The sequence below is a fragment of the Pongo pygmaeus genome, chromosome 2 (genome assembly GCF_028885625.2).
Source record: "Pongo pygmaeus isolate AG05252 chromosome 2, NHGRI_mPonPyg2-v2.0_pri, whole genome shotgun sequence".
Lineage (NCBI taxonomy): Eukaryota > Metazoa > Chordata > Mammalia > Primates > Hominidae > Pongo > Pongo pygmaeus.
In genome coordinates this window covers 181,455,691-181,477,282 of record NC_085930.1, presented here as the reverse complement: position 1 = coordinate 181,477,282, position 21,592 = coordinate 181,455,691, and the positions used below count along the sequence as shown (strand labels likewise).

Below are 21,592 nucleotides of genomic sequence, written 5' to 3'. Positions count from 1 at the left end.
CAACTTTTTGTAAATAATAGTATGCCTATAATATACAAAATGCCCTATGAATGGAATTATGTTGGTACTTAATTAAAACAGTCCTGAAAATATAAAAATTCAAAAATTCCTGAGCAAAACAAGAAATGTTCCACCACATTTCTATAAAACACAGTACAGGTATTATAATAAATTTTATTTTTTTGAGACAGGCTCTCACTCTGTCACCCACGCTGGCATACAGTGGTGCAGTCACAGGTCACTACAGCCTTGACCTGGCTCAAGGGATCCTCCTGCCTCAGGCTCCTGAGCAGCTGGGACTACAGGTGCCTGGCTAATTTTTGTATTTTTTTTTGTAGAGGAGGGGTTTTGTTATGTTGTCCAGGCTAGTCTCGAACTCCTGGCTCAAGTGATCAGCTGGCCTCAGCCTCCTATAGTGCTGGGATTACAAGTGTGAGCCACCATGCCCGGCCAATATTTAAATTCTTACGTGCCAAATATTCAAAAAATATTGGGGTTTAACTTGACTTTGTAATCATGTTGAATGAAAATAATTCATATTTGGTCCACAAATAACAATAAATCGGTATAGTTTGAACAGACCCTTTTCCTGGCAATAGTCCTTTAGCGTGGCAATGGTAATTTTAAAAGTAGTACTCCCTTCATAAGATCTGACTCATTTTATTATAAATAAGTACAGACATTTGAAAATATATTTCGACTTTCGACTCCTGTTAATACAAGGAGGCAAGATTATGCAGGTACTATTTTTATTAATGTATCTTTTATAATGTAGCTTTGGGAAGTCAATGCTAAGACAACATAGACTCTGAAAGAGAAGGAGATATAATAACATTTTAAAGAAACACCAAAACTCAAAAACCATAATGGAGTGAAGCTCTTTACTGGGGTGGCAGACAGCTCTTTATTTATATCCTGCCTTGATAGAAAAACAGGAGTGTGGCACATAATTTAACCTTTCCCCAGTGACTCAGCATCACTATTATAAAGATCAGACAATTTGCTGTGACACTGACTCATTGTCAAAAGGTTAATTATGTCCCAGGTGCTTCATTTGAGAAGCAAGAAAGGTGTATAACAAAAGAGTTTAATCAGAAATGTTTCAAATAAAGCAGACTTCTGAATTTAACAGAAATGCTTCCGTTGATCTGAAAAATTAAGTTATGAAGCGAATATTTTCTCCAAAGAGACCAGAGACATTGGGTGTACTTGTAATAACAAATTTGATCCATGACTTAAATCAGGTAGGAACTTGACTTTGGCATCTCTGCTTCTTTATCTATTCAAATCTAAATGTGTATGAAGACAGAGCTCTTCAAGGTAAACAACCACATCTGATTAATCTTTGTATCTCTCTTCCCGATCTTCCTTTGATCCTGGTACAAAGTACTATAATGCTCAAGAAATGTTACTGAACAAATGGAAAGAGGAGGACAAAGAACTCTATTTTCTCAAGAGACTAGGGCTTTACATAGAAAAAATAATAATATAGCCAAGAGAGTAAAATAAAAGTAAACCCATGGTTATTGTCACTCTGAGGGGTTAGGCTATGAACCAATTTTTCTTGATGTTATCCTATCTGGACTCCCAAGTGGAAGCTTATAGATAACCAGCCTTGATAATCGTCACTGGGAGGTGGGAGGTGGGGTCCTATAATCTAATGCAAACTAGTCCAAACTATTTTTGGCTCCATTTAACAGCTCGTAAAATAATTTTGTGTCTTTTGCCAGTTCTAAGAGTCTTTCCCACTGAAATGTGCATCTCAGGGGAATGAGACAGAAGGCTCCTTCCCTAAGGAGCGGTGTCATCTTTCCCTTGGACTTGGGTCATTTATTCAGCAAACTGATGAACAGACAAGATACAAGGGTGGTGAGAAGCAGAATGGAGAAGAATCTTATTTTGTTCTTAAGTTTCAGAATTTCCTAGAGAAGTGGAAATTAACTGCAAAATACTAAAACAACCAAATGTATTTTTATTTCCATATCATCCCTCCTGACAGCCTCCACCACAAGCCTTTGAGTGGGTTTCCCAAAGTGTCTTTCATGGGACACCAGTCCTTGTGAGCAACATCTGAATAATGTCAACCTACCTGTAGTCTACAGCAATATTGTGCAGCAGGCAACAGGTCTCTTATTTCAAAACGGGTGTCTGTCCCATGATAAATGAGTTCTAAGGATTCTTCATCTTCTCCCCATTCCAACCTGTACTCTGAGACATCAGCACCAGAACTATCAGGACTCTGGAAAGGCAGAAATTGAAGTAGTTAATAATGCCACTGAGAAGAGAATCCTACTGTGCTTGTATTCAATTAACTAAAATGGGAAAGAGAGCAACATGCCCCAGAATATTTCAAATACATATAAAAGAAAGGCATGATCACAAATATATACACCTACTATGTACCCACAAAATTTTTTTTGAGATTTAGAAATTTAAAAATAAAATAGGGCCGGGTGCGGTGGCTCATGCCTGTAATTCCAGCACTTTGGGAGGCTGAGGTGGGTGGATTGCCTAAGGTAAGGAGTTCGAGACCAGCCTGGCCAACATAGTGAAACCCTGTCTCTACTAAAAATACAAAAACTAGCCAGGCATGGTGGCGGGCACCTGTAATCCCAGCTACTCAGGAGGCTGAGGCAGGAGAATCACTTGAACCAGGGAGGCAGAGGTTGCAGTGAGCCGAGATTGTGCCACTACCCTCCAGCCTGGGTGACAAGGGGGAAACTCTGTCACACAAAAAAATAAAATAAGTAAAACAAAATAAAATTTTTTTAAAAAAGAAAGGCATGAGAAACCATTTCCTCTCAGTTTTGACTATGGTAAAATTTCCACAACTCTAAATAACATAAGCAAATGGCAAGTGCCAAGGGTGATTACTATAGTATACATAGCAAAAAAAAAAAAAAAAAATCATCTATATGTGCATTTTGGATTTGCAGCTTCCTTATAATTTGTATTTGTATTTGGGAGTAAAGTAGAAGAAACAGAAGTTGATGCAGAATATGCCTGACTTACCTCCCAACCCACTAAGACACATCCATCAGGTGTACAAGAAATACAAGGTGCTTTGCATTGTCCAGGAGGCCCTGCAGCAGTGGTAATTTCTGAGACATCAGAATAGGGACCATACTGAAAGAAAACACACACACACACACACATATGTATATATGCGTGTATGTGTTTGTGAATGTGTGTGCATATAAAAGCTTATAACCAAATAAAAGCTAGGCTAACATCATCATCAACACAACTAATTAACAAATATTACCCAATGATTTTCACTTTCAATTCAATATGTGTAAGTTTTTTTCCTACATACAGTCCCTGAGTAGTAGATGTCTGTCATTTTTTTAAGTGGAAAATAATTAGTTGGTTGACAAAATATTTTCCCTTTCTTGGGACATGAAATAAAAATATGCTGATTTTTGACAAAACAGGGCAATCTGCTTTCATATTTCTCAGAGGACATCCAAGAAAACTAAGTCAGATGCCCACTGCAGTTTAATATTTAACGCACAAAAATATACTTGGAATTGTTGGTGATCAAATTCTAGGTATTTCTTCTAGTTACCGGTATTTTCCATTCTGAAAATGAATGCTTCTGTAATGTTTTCTCAGTGTGTTCCCATCACCTCACTTATTCAAGGGTATCCACGGCAATCCTGATGTTACCATCAGTGACCACACTGCTCAGAGCCAGGAATTGCTAAAGACTTACCACACTTTGAGAGTCACAGCCACGTGAACCACCCATTTTAATGGTGGCATATTTGATACTTCAAAGCTTTGGAGCAGAGTAAAAACTTTCCAGGCTAACAAAATATATGACTGTCCTTGTCAAAATGGGAGAAAAAAGATGGCAGGGAGGTGGGAAACAAAAAACCACCTCTCAACATAACATGCAAAGATGCTGGGGAGTTGGGAAGGCTCTCTGAAATGGACCTCAGAAGACGACTACAGCGATATATACGGTTAATTTCTAATACAACAGGAATAAACCCAAGCTGAAGATAGTTTCTTTATAGGATAAATCAGTGAAAGGGCTGAGAAAAGCACAGCTCACACCAGCCCAGTTGCACATTTATCTTTGTTGTGGCAGATAGTAACTGAAAAGTTGATGAGAGAATGGGGTAGACACAACAGCGTGCTCATCACCATCCATCTTCTTTTCGCTTACATGATTATAAGTTCAGGTGCATAAGCGTTAATGTTTAGACTTTTTTGTTTTCACTTAAGTATCATTGTTGTGTCTCAAATTCTTTTCTATTGGAGAATTAGAAGAAATCCAGTTTCGGGCACTCTGCCTAAGGAATAGCCCTTCTTTTATTCCTTTACTTTCTTAATAAACTTGCTTTCACTTAAAACAAAAAGTCACTGCAAGTTGGGCTGTCTTATTTTTTTTTTAAATCATCAATTAATTAATTCTATTTATTTGCATGGAGCCCATCTATACAAACCACTGGCACTTTGGAGGGGGCATTTAGCATTAGCTGGCTTTACCCACACCCTTCTGCCCTCTTTTATGCTTCATCAATCTCTGAGCCCACCCAAAAGCCTCACAGTTACTGGGACTCCCACTACTCATTATTCATCTCCCCCTAAATCCACATCATTTGGCAATTTCAAAGAGAAAAAGGACAACCACCTTTATGGATATAACATACACATATATATTCTCAATTTCTGATAGTTCAACTTGACAACTCCAAATGGAGCAATAGAAGGAGAGAGTCCTATAGTTTTCACTTGAAACAAAACAAAAACAAGCTGGTGTCCCTAGCCACTACCCTTCTCTAGTTGTAAAAACTGACCTAAGATGTTGCTGGTTCATTTAGACAAGACAGTATAAAACTTTTATTAGAACTATTATCTATTCCTAATTTCCCTGAACTGATAAAGTCAATAGAATAGGAAATTTTCTAAAAACTGTCGAAAGTATCTACAGGGTGATATCCTTATTAACCTTGAGTGCTGTCTTCATAGAATGATATGAGGACAAAAGAAACAGAAAACTTCTAATGCTGGGTCTATATGAAATCACAACAATATCAACTCAGAATTAAGATTTACAGACACTGCATTAATGGTTGTCAAGGTTGCATCAAGACTGTCAAAAATTTCAGGAGGCTAGAGACAGAAGTGTTAGCACTTTGGGTTCTGATTATGCATTCTAATTCTGGTTATGGCGTATGGGTTTATACTCACCCCTCCATCATTCAGAGCCCTCACCCGGAAGCGATACACGGTTCCAGGAAGCAGGCTGCCGACGGTGCACTCCAGCTCTGGGCCATGGTACACTTCCGAGGCTACGTCTTCAGGCTCCGTCATCTCCACGCTGTACTCTGAGACCTCACAGCCACTTTCCGATGCAGGAACATCTGGGTATGAAGAATTTTTTTCATCTTAGAACACTTTGTGCTTCCAGTTGAACAAAGTGCACCAGATTTCACACAAGTTGAGCAAAATATCACATCGGTGGCCTGTCCTCAGTATCTCCCTTACAAAAGAATCCCTGCCCACCAAAAAAGAGAGATAAAAATAAAAGTTTCTGAATGATGTTATCCATACTCTCCAAAGCAGGTCCATTGAAGTTTATTTAATTACATTGACAAAATAATCCCAAAATTATAGGAACATTAGATATATTTCTTCATATTCTAATGCTAGGTAAATGGAAGAAAAAGAGGGAAGAAAAATCTCTTTAATTGGAAACCAAAGGTCAAACTAAATCAAAATACAGGACCCCAAATTGGCACAATTTATTATACTTTAGACATAAGTGGTAGGAAAACATAGTATGCTAGAGAGTTCTGTACATTTGTACTTATAATTATACATGTTGTAAACTGCTGGACACAACAGGAAATGCTAATACAGCTTAAGTCAATGCTGTAAAAACATCAAGACCCACACAGGACAATGCAGCAGAGGTGGTTGCACGCAAAGATGAGGAAGAATTCCATGTGATCTTACAAACCATTCTTTGGTTTAAGTTCTAAATTGAGCACAAAATTTTTTTCCCATTAATAAAGTTGAAAACTTTCTGAAAAAGACTGGCTGTTCTAGAAATACTCCCTAGAAATGTGTCCCCTGAAGCGTGGGGGATAAACCATGTGTGTGGCACCATCAGGAAGAGGAAGGTGAGGGATGGTGTCGCGGGTGTGGATGGCGGGAATGACACACATAAAAAACCCGGGTCAACATACTTCAGGAAGAATATGGACATCTTCAACAGACAAAAACATATATGGTCTTTAGAAGAAAGCTTTGAAACTTAACTACAAAGCATAAGTCTTCATCCCCAATTGTCCAAATTGTCAATGTCAATGTGAAGGTTAGTTCACTCACCCCACTCTAAGTGGACTTCTTTGTGCTTTGGTCTACCCAAAACCCTCGGTGGTCGACACTGACCTGGTGCAATGCTTAGTGTGCGAACAGGGAGACTTTCAGAACACTGCAGGAGAAACACCAGAGAGAACCATCTCTTAGTTACTGTGAATTTATCAGACCTCCACATATCAGGCAAATTCCACCCCATAACTGCAAATGTTACCGAAAAGGGGTTACATGCTAAATGTGTGCACATTATGGTATGTTTTTAATGCAATTAAGATCTTCATATAAATTTATGTGTGTGTGTTTTAAGGGTGGCTATAGACTTCATATGGCACTGGGAAAAACAAGAATGATTATTTTTGAAGTTAGATTAGCAGACATGAGTACTGTATATCCTAAGCACACAATTCTTTTCCTTTAAATCAAAATTAGAAAGACCCTTCATGAGGACAGAAGAGAACACAAAACAACAGCTGGATGAAATTTTAAAATGGTACCATAAATGGCCAACCATTCACATACAGAGCAGAAAAGCAAATAAACTCAATATTAATCAATTGATTCTGACATCAACCAGCAGGTACTGTTAATGCTAAAATAAGTAGTCCTTTATTTTGCAGGATCTGGTTGTGTAAGGCTAGTGGTATGGAAGCTGACCTACTTCCTGAGACAGGAGAAAATCAGGTAGAGCTATACAGCTCAGCCACATTCAATTTTCTTCCTGAGAAGTGGCACAGAGGAAATGAACTCTATGCATTTGAGCAGTTCAGCCTCAGTGCCACCTTGTGTAGTGCCTCACACATAGGAAGTACCACTGGTAGTCTCAGCTTTGATTTGGATTTACTCCACCTGGGAGGCATTCCAGACAGCTTCGGCACTGTATATGATGGTCCAGCTGGACCTTCTCCTCACAGGGAGTGTCTACATGGGCAGTCTACATGTCCTAGTACCATCCTTGGGGGCCAAAGAAAGTAAACACAAAAACTAATGTTGCAAGTGGGTTGACTAGAAAAATTAGGCATTCAAATGGCAGGTATTCTCTTGAAAAGTCAACCCAGCACAGGGCTGTAAGCCACCATCTCTCCTTCTCTTTCATTCCAAATTATTAGTGGTTTCAAATCATAATGTTAAATATCTCTACAGTGAAAGTATCTTTTGGCATCTCGTTCCTCATTCACTTTGATAACAATTATTTCATTTCTAGAGTACTCCATGTATATTTATCAGGTTGTTTTGAGCCTCTGAGAGTACTATGTGGTTGAAACTAAGGCTCCTGACATGTTAACAGGTTAGTCTAAGGTCATATAAATAGTAGAAACAAAAGAATGGATGCTGCCTACAGATGTGTACGTTGGGTACCACACAACTTCAGGAGGTGCCACTCAGCTCAGTCATAATGGATTTACATTGTTTTTGCAACAACTTTCCAGCAGATGGCAGTAAACTACCTTGAGGAAGGTATGTCTCAAATTCTTAAAATTGATAGATGTGGTAACAGCAGTGCTGTGCAGGTCTTATCCTTTTACTCCAAATTCTATAGTTTTTTAATCATTGCAATAATCGAGGTCTCCTTTATTTAGTCAATGCAAATTCCAGACAATTTTCAGCTGTCACAGGTGATTATGTCAAAGCCTTCTGAGAAATAAGTGAGTGACAAATGTACCTGAAAATACTACGGTTCAGTAGGGAATCATTTAGGCCTATCTTATACCTCTAAACAGCAATTCAAAAAGCTCTATTTTTCATTTCCTGAAGTGATACTATTAGGTTGCATTACCAAGATACATTGTTTAAACTGCAATTTGCTTCTGATGCTATACACAGTTTGTCTGAATTTGATCAATGAGGTTTTACTTTCATATGGAAACAAAACCAACCTGGCTGTGTCCTCCGGTACTGATGCAGCATGCTCGGAGTTTGTACAAAGTGCCTGGTTTCAAGTGGGTGAAGGTGTATTCGGTAGCTGACCCACTGTAGGCCACTTCCCACTGATTCGCTGTAAAACAAGACTTATGCATGACTTTATGCCTCTTGTAAAAATGTAGCATATCAGCCATTGCTGACAAGAAAAAGCTCTACATTTTCATGAAAACCAACATCTTCTTTTTCTTTTTAAATAGCCAGAAAGCTTTTCCTTTTTCTTTTACAAAGTTAAATACCAAAATAACATTAAGTCATTTTTAATACTTAGTGTTGCTGGCTAGACTACCTACTATCACCACAATTACATTTGCTGTGAGGTTTGGATGTGGGAAACCACAATGAAACGTGCCATTGGTACAGAAGGAGTGGTGGGAGACACAGAACAGGGGTGGGTAAGCTATGAAATGCTCCTGGTGTCAGGAGGCCTCAGGGGCAGCCAGGAACAGGGCTACTTCTTGGCCACGAGGCTTCTGGCAAGTCTGGGGCGGTATGCAAGAATTTCTCCCTGTTCTTATCTGCCTAGAGGCCAAAGGAAGTGAAATCCTCTTTTAAAAACTGGTCTTTTGACTGCCTTCATGAAGCTCCACTTAAAAGACAAAAATTACAGGTGGTGGCTCACGCCTGTAATCCCAACACTTTAGGAGGCCAAGGTGGGTGGATCACCTGAGGTCAGGAGTCTGAGACCAGTCTGGCCAACCTGGCGAAACCTCATCTCTACTAAAAATACAAAAATTAGCTGGGCGTGGTGGTGGGCACCTGTAATCTCAGCTACTTGGGAGGCTGAGGCAAGAGAATCACTTGAACCCAGAAGGCGGAGGTTGCAGTGAGCCGAGATCGCGACGTTGCACTCCAGCCTGGGCGACAGAGCGAGACTCCATCTCAAAAAAAAAGACAAAAATGCCTACGGGGTGACAAATTAAAGACCAAATGTGGCATGACCCAAGTGATCTGACCGCTTTGCGGAACTGAAGAGAGAACAGTCGCCAGGAGTCTGGGTGCCCCGCGAGGCTGATGCCGTTGGAAGCAAGGGCACCCAGGGATGCCTCGGCCACCTGCCTGACTCACAAATCCGGGCCACTGGGAGGCTCTTCACTCCTCTGTTTTATTCCCACTCACGCTGTGTTTCCAGCTGACCACTTTACAAAAGCCTTTTACTACATGAAGTTGTTTTAGGGGAAATGCTTTTTCTATTCCCTGGTATTTTAACTAGAGTAACATCCACAAATTCCCCCAGTGGCTTATTAGTTTAGATTCACAATAGAGTCGCATGCACTAAGGCCATATGAAAAAAGGCAATAGTAAAGGCAATTATCCTGATATTACAGGTCAAAAAAACCTGCACTGAAAAGGTGACTGGGAGCAAGGATTACTGAAAAGATTCAATCACTCACTCAGCCATGCAGTCGCAAAGTTGTTAACTGGAAGTCCAGAAGGGCCCCTACTTTTGATTTGTCATCAATAGCTAAAGGGAGCCATGAGAATTCAAAACATACTTAAATATTCACAATGAGCCACTGGCATATACATGACTTCTATCCTAGGTGGGTTTTTCTGATGAAGAAAAGCTAAACTAGGTTGTTTTTTGTTTGTTTGTTTTGTTTTTTGTTTTTTCTTCCGAGACAGAGTTTTACTCTGTCGCCCAGGCTTAAGTGCAGTGGTGCGATCTCGGCTCACTGCGACCTCCGCCTCCTGGGTTCCAATGATTCTCCTGCCTCTGCCTCTCGAGTAGCTGGAATTACAGGCACACGCCACCACGCCCAGCTAATTTTTGTATTTTTTCTAGCAAAGATAGGGTTTCACCATGTTGGTCAGGCTGGTCTCGAACTCCTGACCTCGTAATCCACCCACCTCGGCCTCCCAAAGTGCTGGGATTACAAGTGTGAGCCACCACGCCCAGCAGTTCTAAACCAGGTTTTTAGCACAAAATATGATTTTATGTTTAGAATAGCTGTGCTCATCTCAAAAGAATTCTCATGTTTTCAGCTTAAAATAGGAACCAACAGACTTAAAAACAAAAAAATTCCAGGTGGTTCTCATGGTACAGAATAAAAAGCCAGCCACACATCAGCACTGCTTGCTTGTAAAAGTTTTATCAATGCTCTCTGTTTTTGGCATAAGCATGTGCCATTTTAAAAAAAATTAATGGTGGGCCGGGCGCGGTGGCTCACGCCTGTAATCCCAGCACTTTGGAAGACCAAGGTGGGTGGATCACGAGGTCAGGAGATCGAGACTATCCTGGGTAAAACGGTGAAACCCCGTCTCTACTAAAAATTCAAAAAAAATTAGCCAGCCTAGTGGTGGGTGCCTGTAGTCCCAGCTACACAGGAGGCTGAGGCAGGAGAATGGCGTGAACCTGGGAGGCGGAGCTTGCAGTGAGCCGAGATCACGCCACTGCACTCTGTCGCCTGGGCGACAGAGCGAGACTCCGTCTCAAAAAAAAAAAAAAAAACTTAATGGTTAGAGAGATTATTACAGTGGTGAGATGATACGTCATTTAAAAAGTTTTGAAGACTATACTTTTCTCTATTAAAGTCTAATGAATTTTATTAGAAAGAAAACCTTAGAATTTTTAAAAAGGTACTAAGGAATTTTATTTCTAACATTTGTTCCATGTTAATCCCCCCAGTATGAATATAACAAAAACCTGAAGCAAAATGACAATGAAGTTGGAAAGACATTTTCTAAACTTGTTATAAAAGTGTGATTCTTGTCACTAGCCCACAATATTATATATTGTTTTATCATGCATGGGAATTTGTAGATTACTGAACCTACCCCTTCACTATCTCCACCTTCCCCTTCCTGCCTTTGATACTCCCTTTGCTTATAAGAATTTTTTTTTTTTTTTTTTTTTTGAGACAGAGTCTCACTTTGTCACCAGGCTGGAGTGCAGTGGTGCAATCTCGGCTCACTGCAACCTCCGCTTCTTGGGTTCACGCAATTCTCCTGCCTCAGCCTCCCAAGTAGCTGGGACTACAGGCGCACGCCACCACACCCAGCTAATTTTTGTATTTTTAGTAGAGACGGGGTTTCACCATGTTGGCCAGGATGGTCTTGATCTCTTGACCACCCATCTCAGCCTCGGCCTCCCAAAGTGCTGGGATTACAGCGTGAGCCACCACTCCCGGCTGCTTATAAGAATTTCCAGAAAACGTATGGCAAGTTAGGAGATGAAAATACCAAATTTATCTGATTAATTAGAAACTCTAGTTCATAAAAAGACATGGAAGCTGAGTGTGGTGATTCAGGTCTATAATCCCAGCACTTTGGGAGGCCGAGGTAGGAGGGTTGCTTGAGGCCAGGAGTTTGAGACCAGCCTAGATAACATAGTGAGACCCCATCACTATGAAAAATGTATTATTCCTCATCTTCTGTGGCAGAAGAATCACTTAAGCCCAGGAGTTTGAGACTGTAGTGGGCCATGTTTGTGCCACTGCCCTCCAGCTTGTGTGACAGAGTGAGACCATATCTCAAAAAACAAAACAAAAACAAACCAAACCAAAGAAACAAAAACAAAAGATAAACAAAACAAAATACCAATGAAAAAGATACAGAAAAATTTTTAAATAACACAAATGTAAGTTTCAAGCAGACTCTGATCTCTGGTGCTGTGTTTGAAATAGAAAAACTGCCAATATGTGACTAAAGTTTGTTTATTGTAATAATAGTTCTATCTTTAGAATTAATGATTACTCACTATTACTATAAAGACGTTTACTATATCAGAAAATAGAGCTTGCTACTGGATTTGAATAGAACAATTGCCAAAAACTTCACCTTCAGAATTTCCATCAGTAATCTCTAGCAAGTACTTGAGGATTTCTGAACCACCATTGTCCTTAGGGGGATCTGGAAAATAACCAAATGTCTTATTAGCAATAAAAGGATATTGATTTTTATTGGTAAACATCATCAGGACTCATAAAATCACACACCATTATACTATCTGAATTCTAGACTTGACCAAAAGGCAAAATAATTTATTCCACCAACTCCTTTGTTGAAAAAAAAAAAAAAGAAAAAAACAAACCAGGAATCTCTGAATACTATCAGATTATTCAAAGTTCTTAGATCTAGAAATGTCAAAGAGCATTCATGTAGTGAAATATGAACAAAAAACTCAGCACAAACTGATCAAGTCATTGAATTTACTTGAAGGTGCTCTTTAATATATTTGATGATTTTTATGTAAGACTATATGTTCATATTTCTTATTTTATTCTTTTTATTTCACTTATTTTATCAGTGACCAGATTCTTTTTTTTTTTTTTTTTTCCATCTGAGATGGAGTCTTGCTCTGTTGCCTAGGCTGGAGTGCAATGGCGCCATCTCGGCTCAAGGCAACCTCCGTTTCCTGGGTTCAAGCGAGTCTCCTGCCTCAGCCTCCCGAGTAGCTGGGATTACAGGCGCCCGCCACTACACCTGGCTAATTTTTTTTGTATTTTTAGTAGAGACAGGGTTTCACCACGTTAGTCAGGCTGGTCTCGAACTCCAGACCTCAGGTGATCCACTCGCCTCGGCCTCCCAAAGTGCTGGGATTACAGGCATGAGCCACCATGCCCGGCCAACAAGATTCTTTTGAGCGATGGAAAGGAACGGAAAGAGAAGTACAAAATTTATTGACAAAATAAATAAAATATCAAAATGGAATATGTCCATTCTAGCACAGTTTCCTACCATGCAAACTTTACATCCCAGGTGAATGTGGTATGAAACCAGAGGTGTGGATCAATGAGAACCAGTGCACCAGCAGACAGTCTGAGGAAGAAGGTTCTGGCTTATTACTAGAGCCCTAGGCACCTTGGGTATATAGTCTACCCATAACTCTGTGCCTACAGGAATTTTATTTTCTGAGCAGAAAAACACTTTCTTTGCAGTCTAATTTTGCAAAACTATAAAGAATGTACCCTTATCATCAGTCTGCCACTTCTATATTCTTAGACATAGTGGAGATTTTTCTAAAAAACCTTAAGTTTTACTTATATATAAATTTAGAATATTCACTTCCCCTCTCCTTCACCTGGTATTTCCATTAATGTATATACACTTCAGTAGTAGATATTTACAATAATAATTATAAAGTTAAATATTATAGCATATAGCTAATGAAAGTAAGTAGTGTTGACAGAACTTTCTGAGGTTCTTTGAGAGAAAAGCTCTATGGTCTGGCTAAAAGCACATCTAGATTTGTATCATTTCTCTGAATTAGATCCATCTTTTGGCAAAACAGAAATCCTAATAATTCTAGCTCACAATTATTAGGTAACTTGAAACAGTTACATGTCTCAGTGGTTGGTGTAATAATGTTTTAAATTCTCCTTATATTACCTGGCTGCAAGGTAAAATTTAAGATTTCAACTTTTTTTTTGCCTATTAGTTAATATTATTATGACATTAGTAAAAATGATACGCATAACGCTTTTACATATTAATTGTCAACCTTCTAATTGTATGCATTTTATTGAAATAATTCACACAGCAGAGGTGAGGCACAATATCCTTTTACCTGACAACCTCAAACTCCTTATGAACTTTAATACGAAAATTTCCCAAAGTTCAAGACTCTGGTTACACAACAAACACCAATGGAAACAAAACTATCCCTAATTCGTTGCAACTTAAACATTCTGTATGCTAAAGTTTACTTAACAAACCTAAATTTTGAAATTTATTTTCAATATTAACTTTATAAATCAAAATTTTTCTATTAAGTATTGCTAATTTTTTAAGGATGAACTATTGAAGAATGAACGATGCATGCAGAGATTACTACATTCAAATCCATGCCTTAAATATATAGGAGAAAAAATATGTAATACAGGAAAATCAGAGTAAATGAGATACTCTTAAAAATCATCCATTTTAATTTCCACTAAAATTTAATTGCCCATTATGATTACATTTTAATGAAATTGTCCATTCCAATTTGTAGAATTCTCAGGATGTTTCTCACATATATATTCCGAATGCAGAAAACTTCTGCAAATACCATCCACAAATTTTTTGGCTTGTCACTACTAAAATTAATCATTTTAAAAAAATCTATCAAAAGAAAAAAAAAACAGCAGCAGCAGCAGCAGCAGCAAAACATACCCCATTTGACACTAAAGCCATGAGATGTAACTGGGCCTTTGACAAGCGGTCTGGTAGGAGGTCCAGGCCTGTCAGGACTTGTCGTACAAACAAGAACTTCGCTTGGACAGCTTTTTCCTTCCGTATTAGAAGCAGTCAGCTAGAACACAACCAAGGAAACGTTAACATGCTTTAGTTATCAGGGATCATTAAATTAATGGTCACTTTTTAACATGGTGAGATTAAGGCACCCATAAACTCAGACACACACATTTTTTTCTCTTTCAACTCAAGTATTGATTTAACAGTATTTATTTTATAAATCATTTACTGTATAGTTGGTTATTAACAATTAAAAATAAAATCGGCCGGGCACGGTGGCTCACGCTTGTAATCCTAACACTTTGGGAGGCCGAAGTGGGTGGACCACCTGAGATCAGGAGTTCGAGACCAGCCTGACCAACATGGAGAAACCCTATCTCTACTAAAAGTACGAAATTAGCTGGGCGTGGTGGCACATGCCTGTAATCCCAGCTACTCGGGAGGCTGAGGCAGGAGAATCCCTTGAACCTGGGAGGCAGAGGTTGCAGTGAGCCAAGATCACGCCATTGCACTCCAGCCTGGGCAACAAGAGTGAAACTCCATCTCAAAAAATAAATAAATAAAAATAAAAACCATAAGGTGGGTTTTAAAGATACTTTTACCCTTTCAAAAAGACATGATAAAACAAGTATGTCATCACCTGGTTTGTATTGTTTTGTGAAAGGAAAATATGGGGGTGGGGGGGGACATAAAAATAGCCCCACTTTTTAAAGAATAGGGCAATGCCACCTTGTGGAGAAATGTTAGCAGTATAGCTATGTTCTCATAGCCAGCATCGATAACAAGGGTTTTAAAAAATATGTTAAAAATTATCATTTCCCTCAAATAGTCACATACTGCATTTGATAATTTGGCAACTATTTATTGAGTGATTGCTATGTGCCAAATAATAGCATTTGGTCCCCGACTTAGAGAAGAACGTGTGGAATCAGAAGACAATCGTATCTTCCAAAATGCCCACTTGTCATACTAGAAAATACGATGCTGCAGAATATCGTTTTGATCTCTTAGTGATCATAAAGTCATATTCACTTTTTTGGCTACTACACATAGTCCTATAGTAATATTAATGGTGGCTGTTAATGACCAAAGACAGCCCAGGTGGGGAGGGGGTGGGTCATGAAAGAGAAAATTAAAAACAAGGGAGGAAAAATAAATGGGCAGAAGAGCAAAGGAAAGTGAAGAGCAAAGAGACTGCTCGAAAGGAAAAAGGTATAGAGTGCAGGTGAGTGACAGGTGCACTCCAGCATCTGGTGTGTCTCTTCCCAGATGAGGGCACCTGGCCATGCTGTAAATGCAATTTATTACAGCACATGATGACAATTTTTGTGCTCAAAAGTTGGTTTTAAAATTAAAGCATGGGCCAGGCGCAGTGGCTCACGCCTGTAATCACAGCACTTTGGGAGGCCGAGGCAGGCGGATCACAAGGTCAGGAGATTGAGACCAGCCTGGGCAACATGGTGAAACCCCTGTCTCAACTAAAATACAAAAAAAAAAAAAAAAAAAAATTAGCCGGGCATAGTGGCGCACGCCTATAGTCCCAGCTACTCGGGAGGCTGAGGCAGGAGAACTGCTTAAACCCGGGAGGCAGAGGTTGCAGTGAGCCAAGATCGTGCCACTGCACTCCAGCCTGAGTGACACAGAGAGACTCTGTCTCAAATGAATAAATAAAGCATGGTGTGCACTTTATAAATGTTACTTTCAAAATGTAAAGTGCTGTGAACTTCATTTTTTAACCTGTAGAGTCAATCTGACATGGTAAATGGTGAAACAGAAAACAGTTTCATTTTTAAGCAGTTCAGGTAGCAAAATGACTGACTCACCCTGAATTTATACTGTGTGCTTCTTTTGAGATTTTTCACAGTACAGGTTAAATCCTCTCCAGTGTATTTTGGGTGGAAAAGGTTATCCTGAAAAGGCAAAGCCAGGAAGAAACATCAGTATAAAAAATTCTGGGCATTAAATACCTTTGAATACAGATTTTTATACTGCCTTTCCCTATCATCATCAGCAACTGGCCAGAGGTCTGGCAGCTACAGCAAAAGAGAAAAATCAGAAGCCCAGAGTATTGTGGATAGCACTTGAGCTTTAAATAAAAATGTATCTCCATCACACTGTAATTTCTCCTGGGTCTGGTCAAATTTATTGTGACAAAGGAGTTAAGCACTTTTTGAAAATACATTTAACATTTTTAATGTTGTCATGAAAAAAGCCCTTTGCACCGAGGTCTTTACTATCAAGCTGCAAATGTGCTATGCAGTAAGTGTGGCTGAGCTTCCTGACCACACAGTGCCCTCTTCTGGCCATGGGAGAAAGGACAGCTTAGATGGGAAAGGGCATAATCCTTTAGGAGGGCAAACATTCCACTAAAAGTTGAATTCGGGGTCAATAGTTCTATCTCTATCATTCTATCATTCACTCATCAAAATACTACTTAGCACCTTCTCTGTGTTGGGCTGTCCTCTAGGCTCTAAGGATTCAGCACTGCCCAAGAACAGAAAAGGCCTTGCCCACAAGCAGCTCACATTCCAGTGGAAGAAGACAATACAGAAAAGCCGCTACATATGTCACATGGTGTTAAGTGCTATGACAAAAACTAAAGCCAGGTAGGAGGATACAGTGGTGGAACTAGTGAGGGCTTTCTACAGCTGCTGGAGGTAAATATGGTAGCCATATGTGGCTCTTTGAATTTAAGTTTATTACAGTTAAAAACTCAGTACTGGCTGGGCGTGGTGGCTCACAACTGTAAGCCCAGCACTTTGGGAGGCTGAGGTGGGCAGATCACCTGAGGTTGGGAGTTCGAGATCAGCCTGACCAACATGGAGAAACCCTGTCTCTACTAAAAATACAAAATTAGCCAGGCATGGTGGTGTGTGCCTGTAATCCCAGCTACTCAGGAGGCTGAGGCAGGAGAATCACTTGAACCTGGGAGGCAGAGGTTGCAGAGGGCCAAGATTGCACCACTGCACTCCAGCCGGGGCAACAAGGCGAAACTCCATCTCAAAACAAACAAACAAGCACAAACCCCCCATGCTACAGGCCAACAAGCATATGTCAGGTGCTCAAGAGTTGTACGTGTATAGGTGCCACCATACTGGATGGCACAAATTATAAAATATTTCCATCATTGCAGAAAGTTCTATTGGGTGGTGCTGTTCTACAGGGTGATCAGGGAAGGACTGTCCAAAGAAATGACATATGAGAATAGACCCGAAGAAAATGAGGGAAGGGAGTCAAAGACATCTGGAAAGGCATTCTGGCCAGAAGGCAGAACTGCAAAGGCCTTGAGGCCACAGCACACATGGTGTGTTTAAAGAACTGATTAGAGGCTAGCCGGGCGCGGTGGCTCACACCTGTAATCCCAGCACTTTGGGAGGCCGAGGAGGGCAGATCACCAGGTCAGGAGATCGAGACCATCCTGGCTAACATGGCGAAACCCCGTCTCTACTAAAAATACAAAAAAAAACTTAGCCGGGCATGGTGGTGGGCGCCTGTAGTCCCAACTACTTGGGAAACTGAGGCAGGAGAATGGCGTGAACCTGGGAGGCAGAGCTTGAGGTGAGCCAACATCACGCCACTGCACTCCAGCCTGGGTGACAGAGCGAGACTCCATCTCAAAAACAAAACAAAACAAAACAAACAGAACAGACTAGAGGCTGGTAAGACTAGTGAGTGGAAGCAACACGGACAGTAATGGAGAGCCCAATCACACAGGACCTTGTGGGCATTGTAAGAGCTCTAGGGATTTTACTCTGAAAAAGAGGGGAAGGCACTGAGATAGGAAGGATTCTGAACAGGGTGCTGACACGATCTATTTGTATTTTACAAGATGATGTTCTCCACCCAGGCTTTGTATGGAGAACAGACTGAAGCCTAGTAAGGATGAAGTTAGGAATATTAAGAGGCTATAATCCAATAACAATATTATGTTACTGCAATAATCCACGGGTGAGATGAGTGGCTCATAAAAGGGCAGTAGCTGTGGAGATAAAAAATGGGTTATTTCTAAATAATTTCTAAGGAAGATTCAAAAGGATTTTCTGATTATATATAGGATCAAGGATGACTCCAAGAGTTTTTGCTTCCCCAGCTGAAAGGATGGAAATGTCATTTACAGAGATGGGAAAGAACAGGCTGGTGTTGGTAGTGGTGGTGACAGAGGTAGAAATAAAGAGTTTGGCTTTGAACTTATGCAGTTAATCTAATTTCATGGTGCCCGGTAGCTATAGTAATACTGACTTGTACAAAACACAGAGAAGTATAAAATCTGTAAAACTCACATTTTCATCCTCCTGAATTTCCAAGGTGTAGGTGATCACTTCCTCAGGTGAACAGCCTTCTGGCTTACTCCACTGCAACGTGACCCATGTGATACCGGCTCGAACCAGCCTTGGTGCAGAAGGCATCTGAGGGATATTTCCTAATGTGTAGCACACCACCTCTTGGCTGTAACCACTGTAGAGAAAGAAAGTGAGGCACACAGTTAAAAGCATGTGAAGAGGCTTGGCATTTTAAAAGAGGAAGGCTCAGCCTGCAAACTACCCAACTCAGCCTAGCAGGTAGAGTAAGCAAAGCCAGGTAAGGATGCTGTGTGTGATATTCCCTATAACCACCTTCAGCTTCCCCATCCCCCACCCCATGATCTTCTACTAGACACACACACCAAGTCACAGGACAATATACAGTTGGCCTTCTGTATCCTTGGGTTCTGCATCTTGAGTCCACGTGAATGAAGTGACGTGTGGGCATTCTATTGGATATTATAAGCAAGTTAGAGAAGATTTAAGGAGGGAAGGATGAGTGTAGGTTATATGCAAAGACTATGCCATTTTATATCAGGGACTGGGGCATCCATAGATTTTGGTATTCATGGCAGGGAGGTGGGGGAAGTCCTGAAACCAATCCCCTGTGGAAACTGAAGGACAACTGTACTTAAGAATTCATTTTCCCCCTCAAAAGCACTGGAAAGAAGGCATAGCACAATGCAATGTTTATCAAGTTACGGGTCAAGAAGCCTTCAAATCAATGTGAGCAACAAATATTTGTTGATGAAATAATGTTTTACAAATATATACAGTGCTGTTTTTCGCAAGTTTGTGGATACTTCCAATTCATTTAAAAATTCTTGAACCATAGAAGGCTTTGTATCGGTATTTTTTTCAACCAGTGAACTCTAAAACTGTAATGGCTACAATGGTGGTGGAGGCAGGTCTGCAAGACTTTGTGATGTTAAAAAGAGGTTCTTTAGGTTGGAAAGTGAGTTGGGGACCACTGATGTGCAAAACCTTTAAGAAGATTTCAACAAGCAGTGATGAAAGAAAAAGATTTTTCCCTTAATCAAGAGTTACCCCGCAAGTGCAATTGAAACGCGGTCTTTTCAAAGCCTCTTTAATCAATTGATACCTTACAGTACACCCGTTCTTGCCTTTCTCATACAGACTAGAGGCCTCTAAGACAGTCCAGGTATTCTCCAATTCCGTATCTGCCCTGGGCTTGACAACAATGGCCGGCCCAGCATCTCTTTCTTTGTACCAGGAAACACTCACATAATTGAAAAAGGGCAACTGAATGAAAAGCTTGGTCTAAAGTAATAAAAGAAAAAGGCATGTGATCTAAAATAAAGCTCCAAGAGGAATTCCTTTCAAAATCTGTACTGCTATCTTCACTTTGGTTCTTAGAGACCCCTAGTGGGGCCTTTGCAATACAGCTTCCAAGACTGCAGAGGCCACAGTGACATTCACCAGCTTAAAGGAGGCCTTCTCTCCTCTGATTAGGATTCCCTCTTGGAAAACCTCCAGTTGATTTAGTGTGGAGGCAGCAGGCTTCCTCATGCCTTCCGGTCATGTAAAAGAAGGCTCAAGATCACCATCCAAAGGCTGAAGGGCAAGAGGACAAGGAAACGTCATACCTGGTGCCAATGTCGTTTCGAGCGGCCAGCCTGAATGTGTACCCCATTGCCGGACAAAGCTTTGTCAACTTGCAGTGCTTCTGGCTCCCGAAGAAGCACTGTCTGAAACCACTATTTCTTTTTCCCTAAAAGTAAACAATGAAACAATGCATATACTTAAAAAAAAAACCAAAAAACAGATAACCCTAAATGAAGGAGCATCTTGAACATCTTGAATAACTGTTTCATTTCCTAGTTTGAATGAGCCAAAACAATAGAAACTTACAGGGAAGTGTCCATGTTGCAAATAAAGCATTCTACGATGAAATCTCATCTCTAACATAAAGGCACTACAGAAAATTCTGTAATTGAGACAGGTAATTTACTGTACCTGTGGTATATCTAAAGTGGTTTTTTTGGTTAATAAAATAAAAAAAGGTCCTTTCAGGCACAAGACGATGCTCCAGTTAACGATCACAAATTTCTAAGATCCTCCTCCTTACTTGGATTGGCCCAAACTGCCCAGCCTGATCAACCAAGAGTCTACTGCATCCACAGAGGGGTCACTGGCTCTGAAAATACACAGCCTTTCCCAGTTAACTCCTGAGCACCTAAAGACTCGTCTCTGCAGCTGAGTGTGCCATACAAGGCCCTCTCCAGCTGCATCTCTCTTGCCATGCAGTGGCCTCCAATACCTTCACAAGTACATTCTAGTGATGGTGAGTTGTTTCTTCACTGATCGCTGATACTGGTCACAAACCTTTGAATCATTTTGTCCGCGTCTGCTTTGCTCGTAACAGTGCTTTGGACAAACTGGGAGCTCAATCAATGCTTGCAGGGTAGAAGTGAATGATAACCACTTGGAACATTGGTTGAATTAATCTATGTATATTATAGTCACTCTAAGTTTCTTGTCAGGCTAGAAATGTATTTTGAATGCCTTCCTAGCCTTACATGATACTTCAAATTCGTTGAAGTAAAAATAAAACACTCTAGTGGGGTCTCGTATTAGGTCCAACAAGTAAGAAAAAAGCCTAACCGTCCTATGCCATACTCAGAGGCATGTAATACTCTTATCAGTAGTTTGTTAGAATATTTCCTACCCATATCCACATTATCTTACTATCTTATCCATGTTCATGCAAAAGAAAACCATATGCTAACATTGAATGGATCTTAGCATTCTAATTGGACAGGCCCACAGCCTTGAGCAATGTGTCTGAAGTTCTCAATTTACTTTACAAAAAACAAAGCAAGCACATTTTTTACGTAAAC

At 40.2% G+C, this 21,592-nt stretch overlaps 1 protein-coding gene across 11 annotated transcripts in view; it reads right to left on the bottom strand.

Annotated features, from left to right (window-relative positions):
- FNDC3B (fibronectin type III domain containing 3B) overlaps positions 1-21,592 on the bottom strand; it is a 361,515-nt gene that overhangs the window by 51,173 nt on the left and 288,750 nt on the right. For all 11 annotated transcript variants that reach the window (XM_054482960.2, XM_054482961.2, XM_054482962.2 and 8 more), the window contains 10 exons: positions 20,339-20,463; positions 18,711-18,885; positions 16,254-16,340; positions 14,350-14,488; positions 12,034-12,105; positions 8,211-8,329; positions 6,346-6,451; positions 5,203-5,375; positions 3,013-3,126; positions 2,090-2,239 (listed from right to left, as the gene is read on the bottom strand). In XM_054482960.2, the coding sequence (XP_054338935.1) occupies positions 2,090-2,239; positions 3,013-3,126; positions 5,203-5,375; positions 6,346-6,451; positions 8,211-8,329; positions 12,034-12,105; positions 14,350-14,488; positions 16,254-16,340; positions 18,711-18,885; positions 20,339-20,463 (1,260 nt within the window). The remainder of the gene's footprint in view (positions 1-2,089; positions 2,240-3,012; positions 3,127-5,202; positions 5,376-6,345; positions 6,452-8,210; positions 8,330-12,033; positions 12,106-14,349; positions 14,489-16,253; positions 16,341-18,710; positions 18,886-20,338; positions 20,464-21,592) is intronic.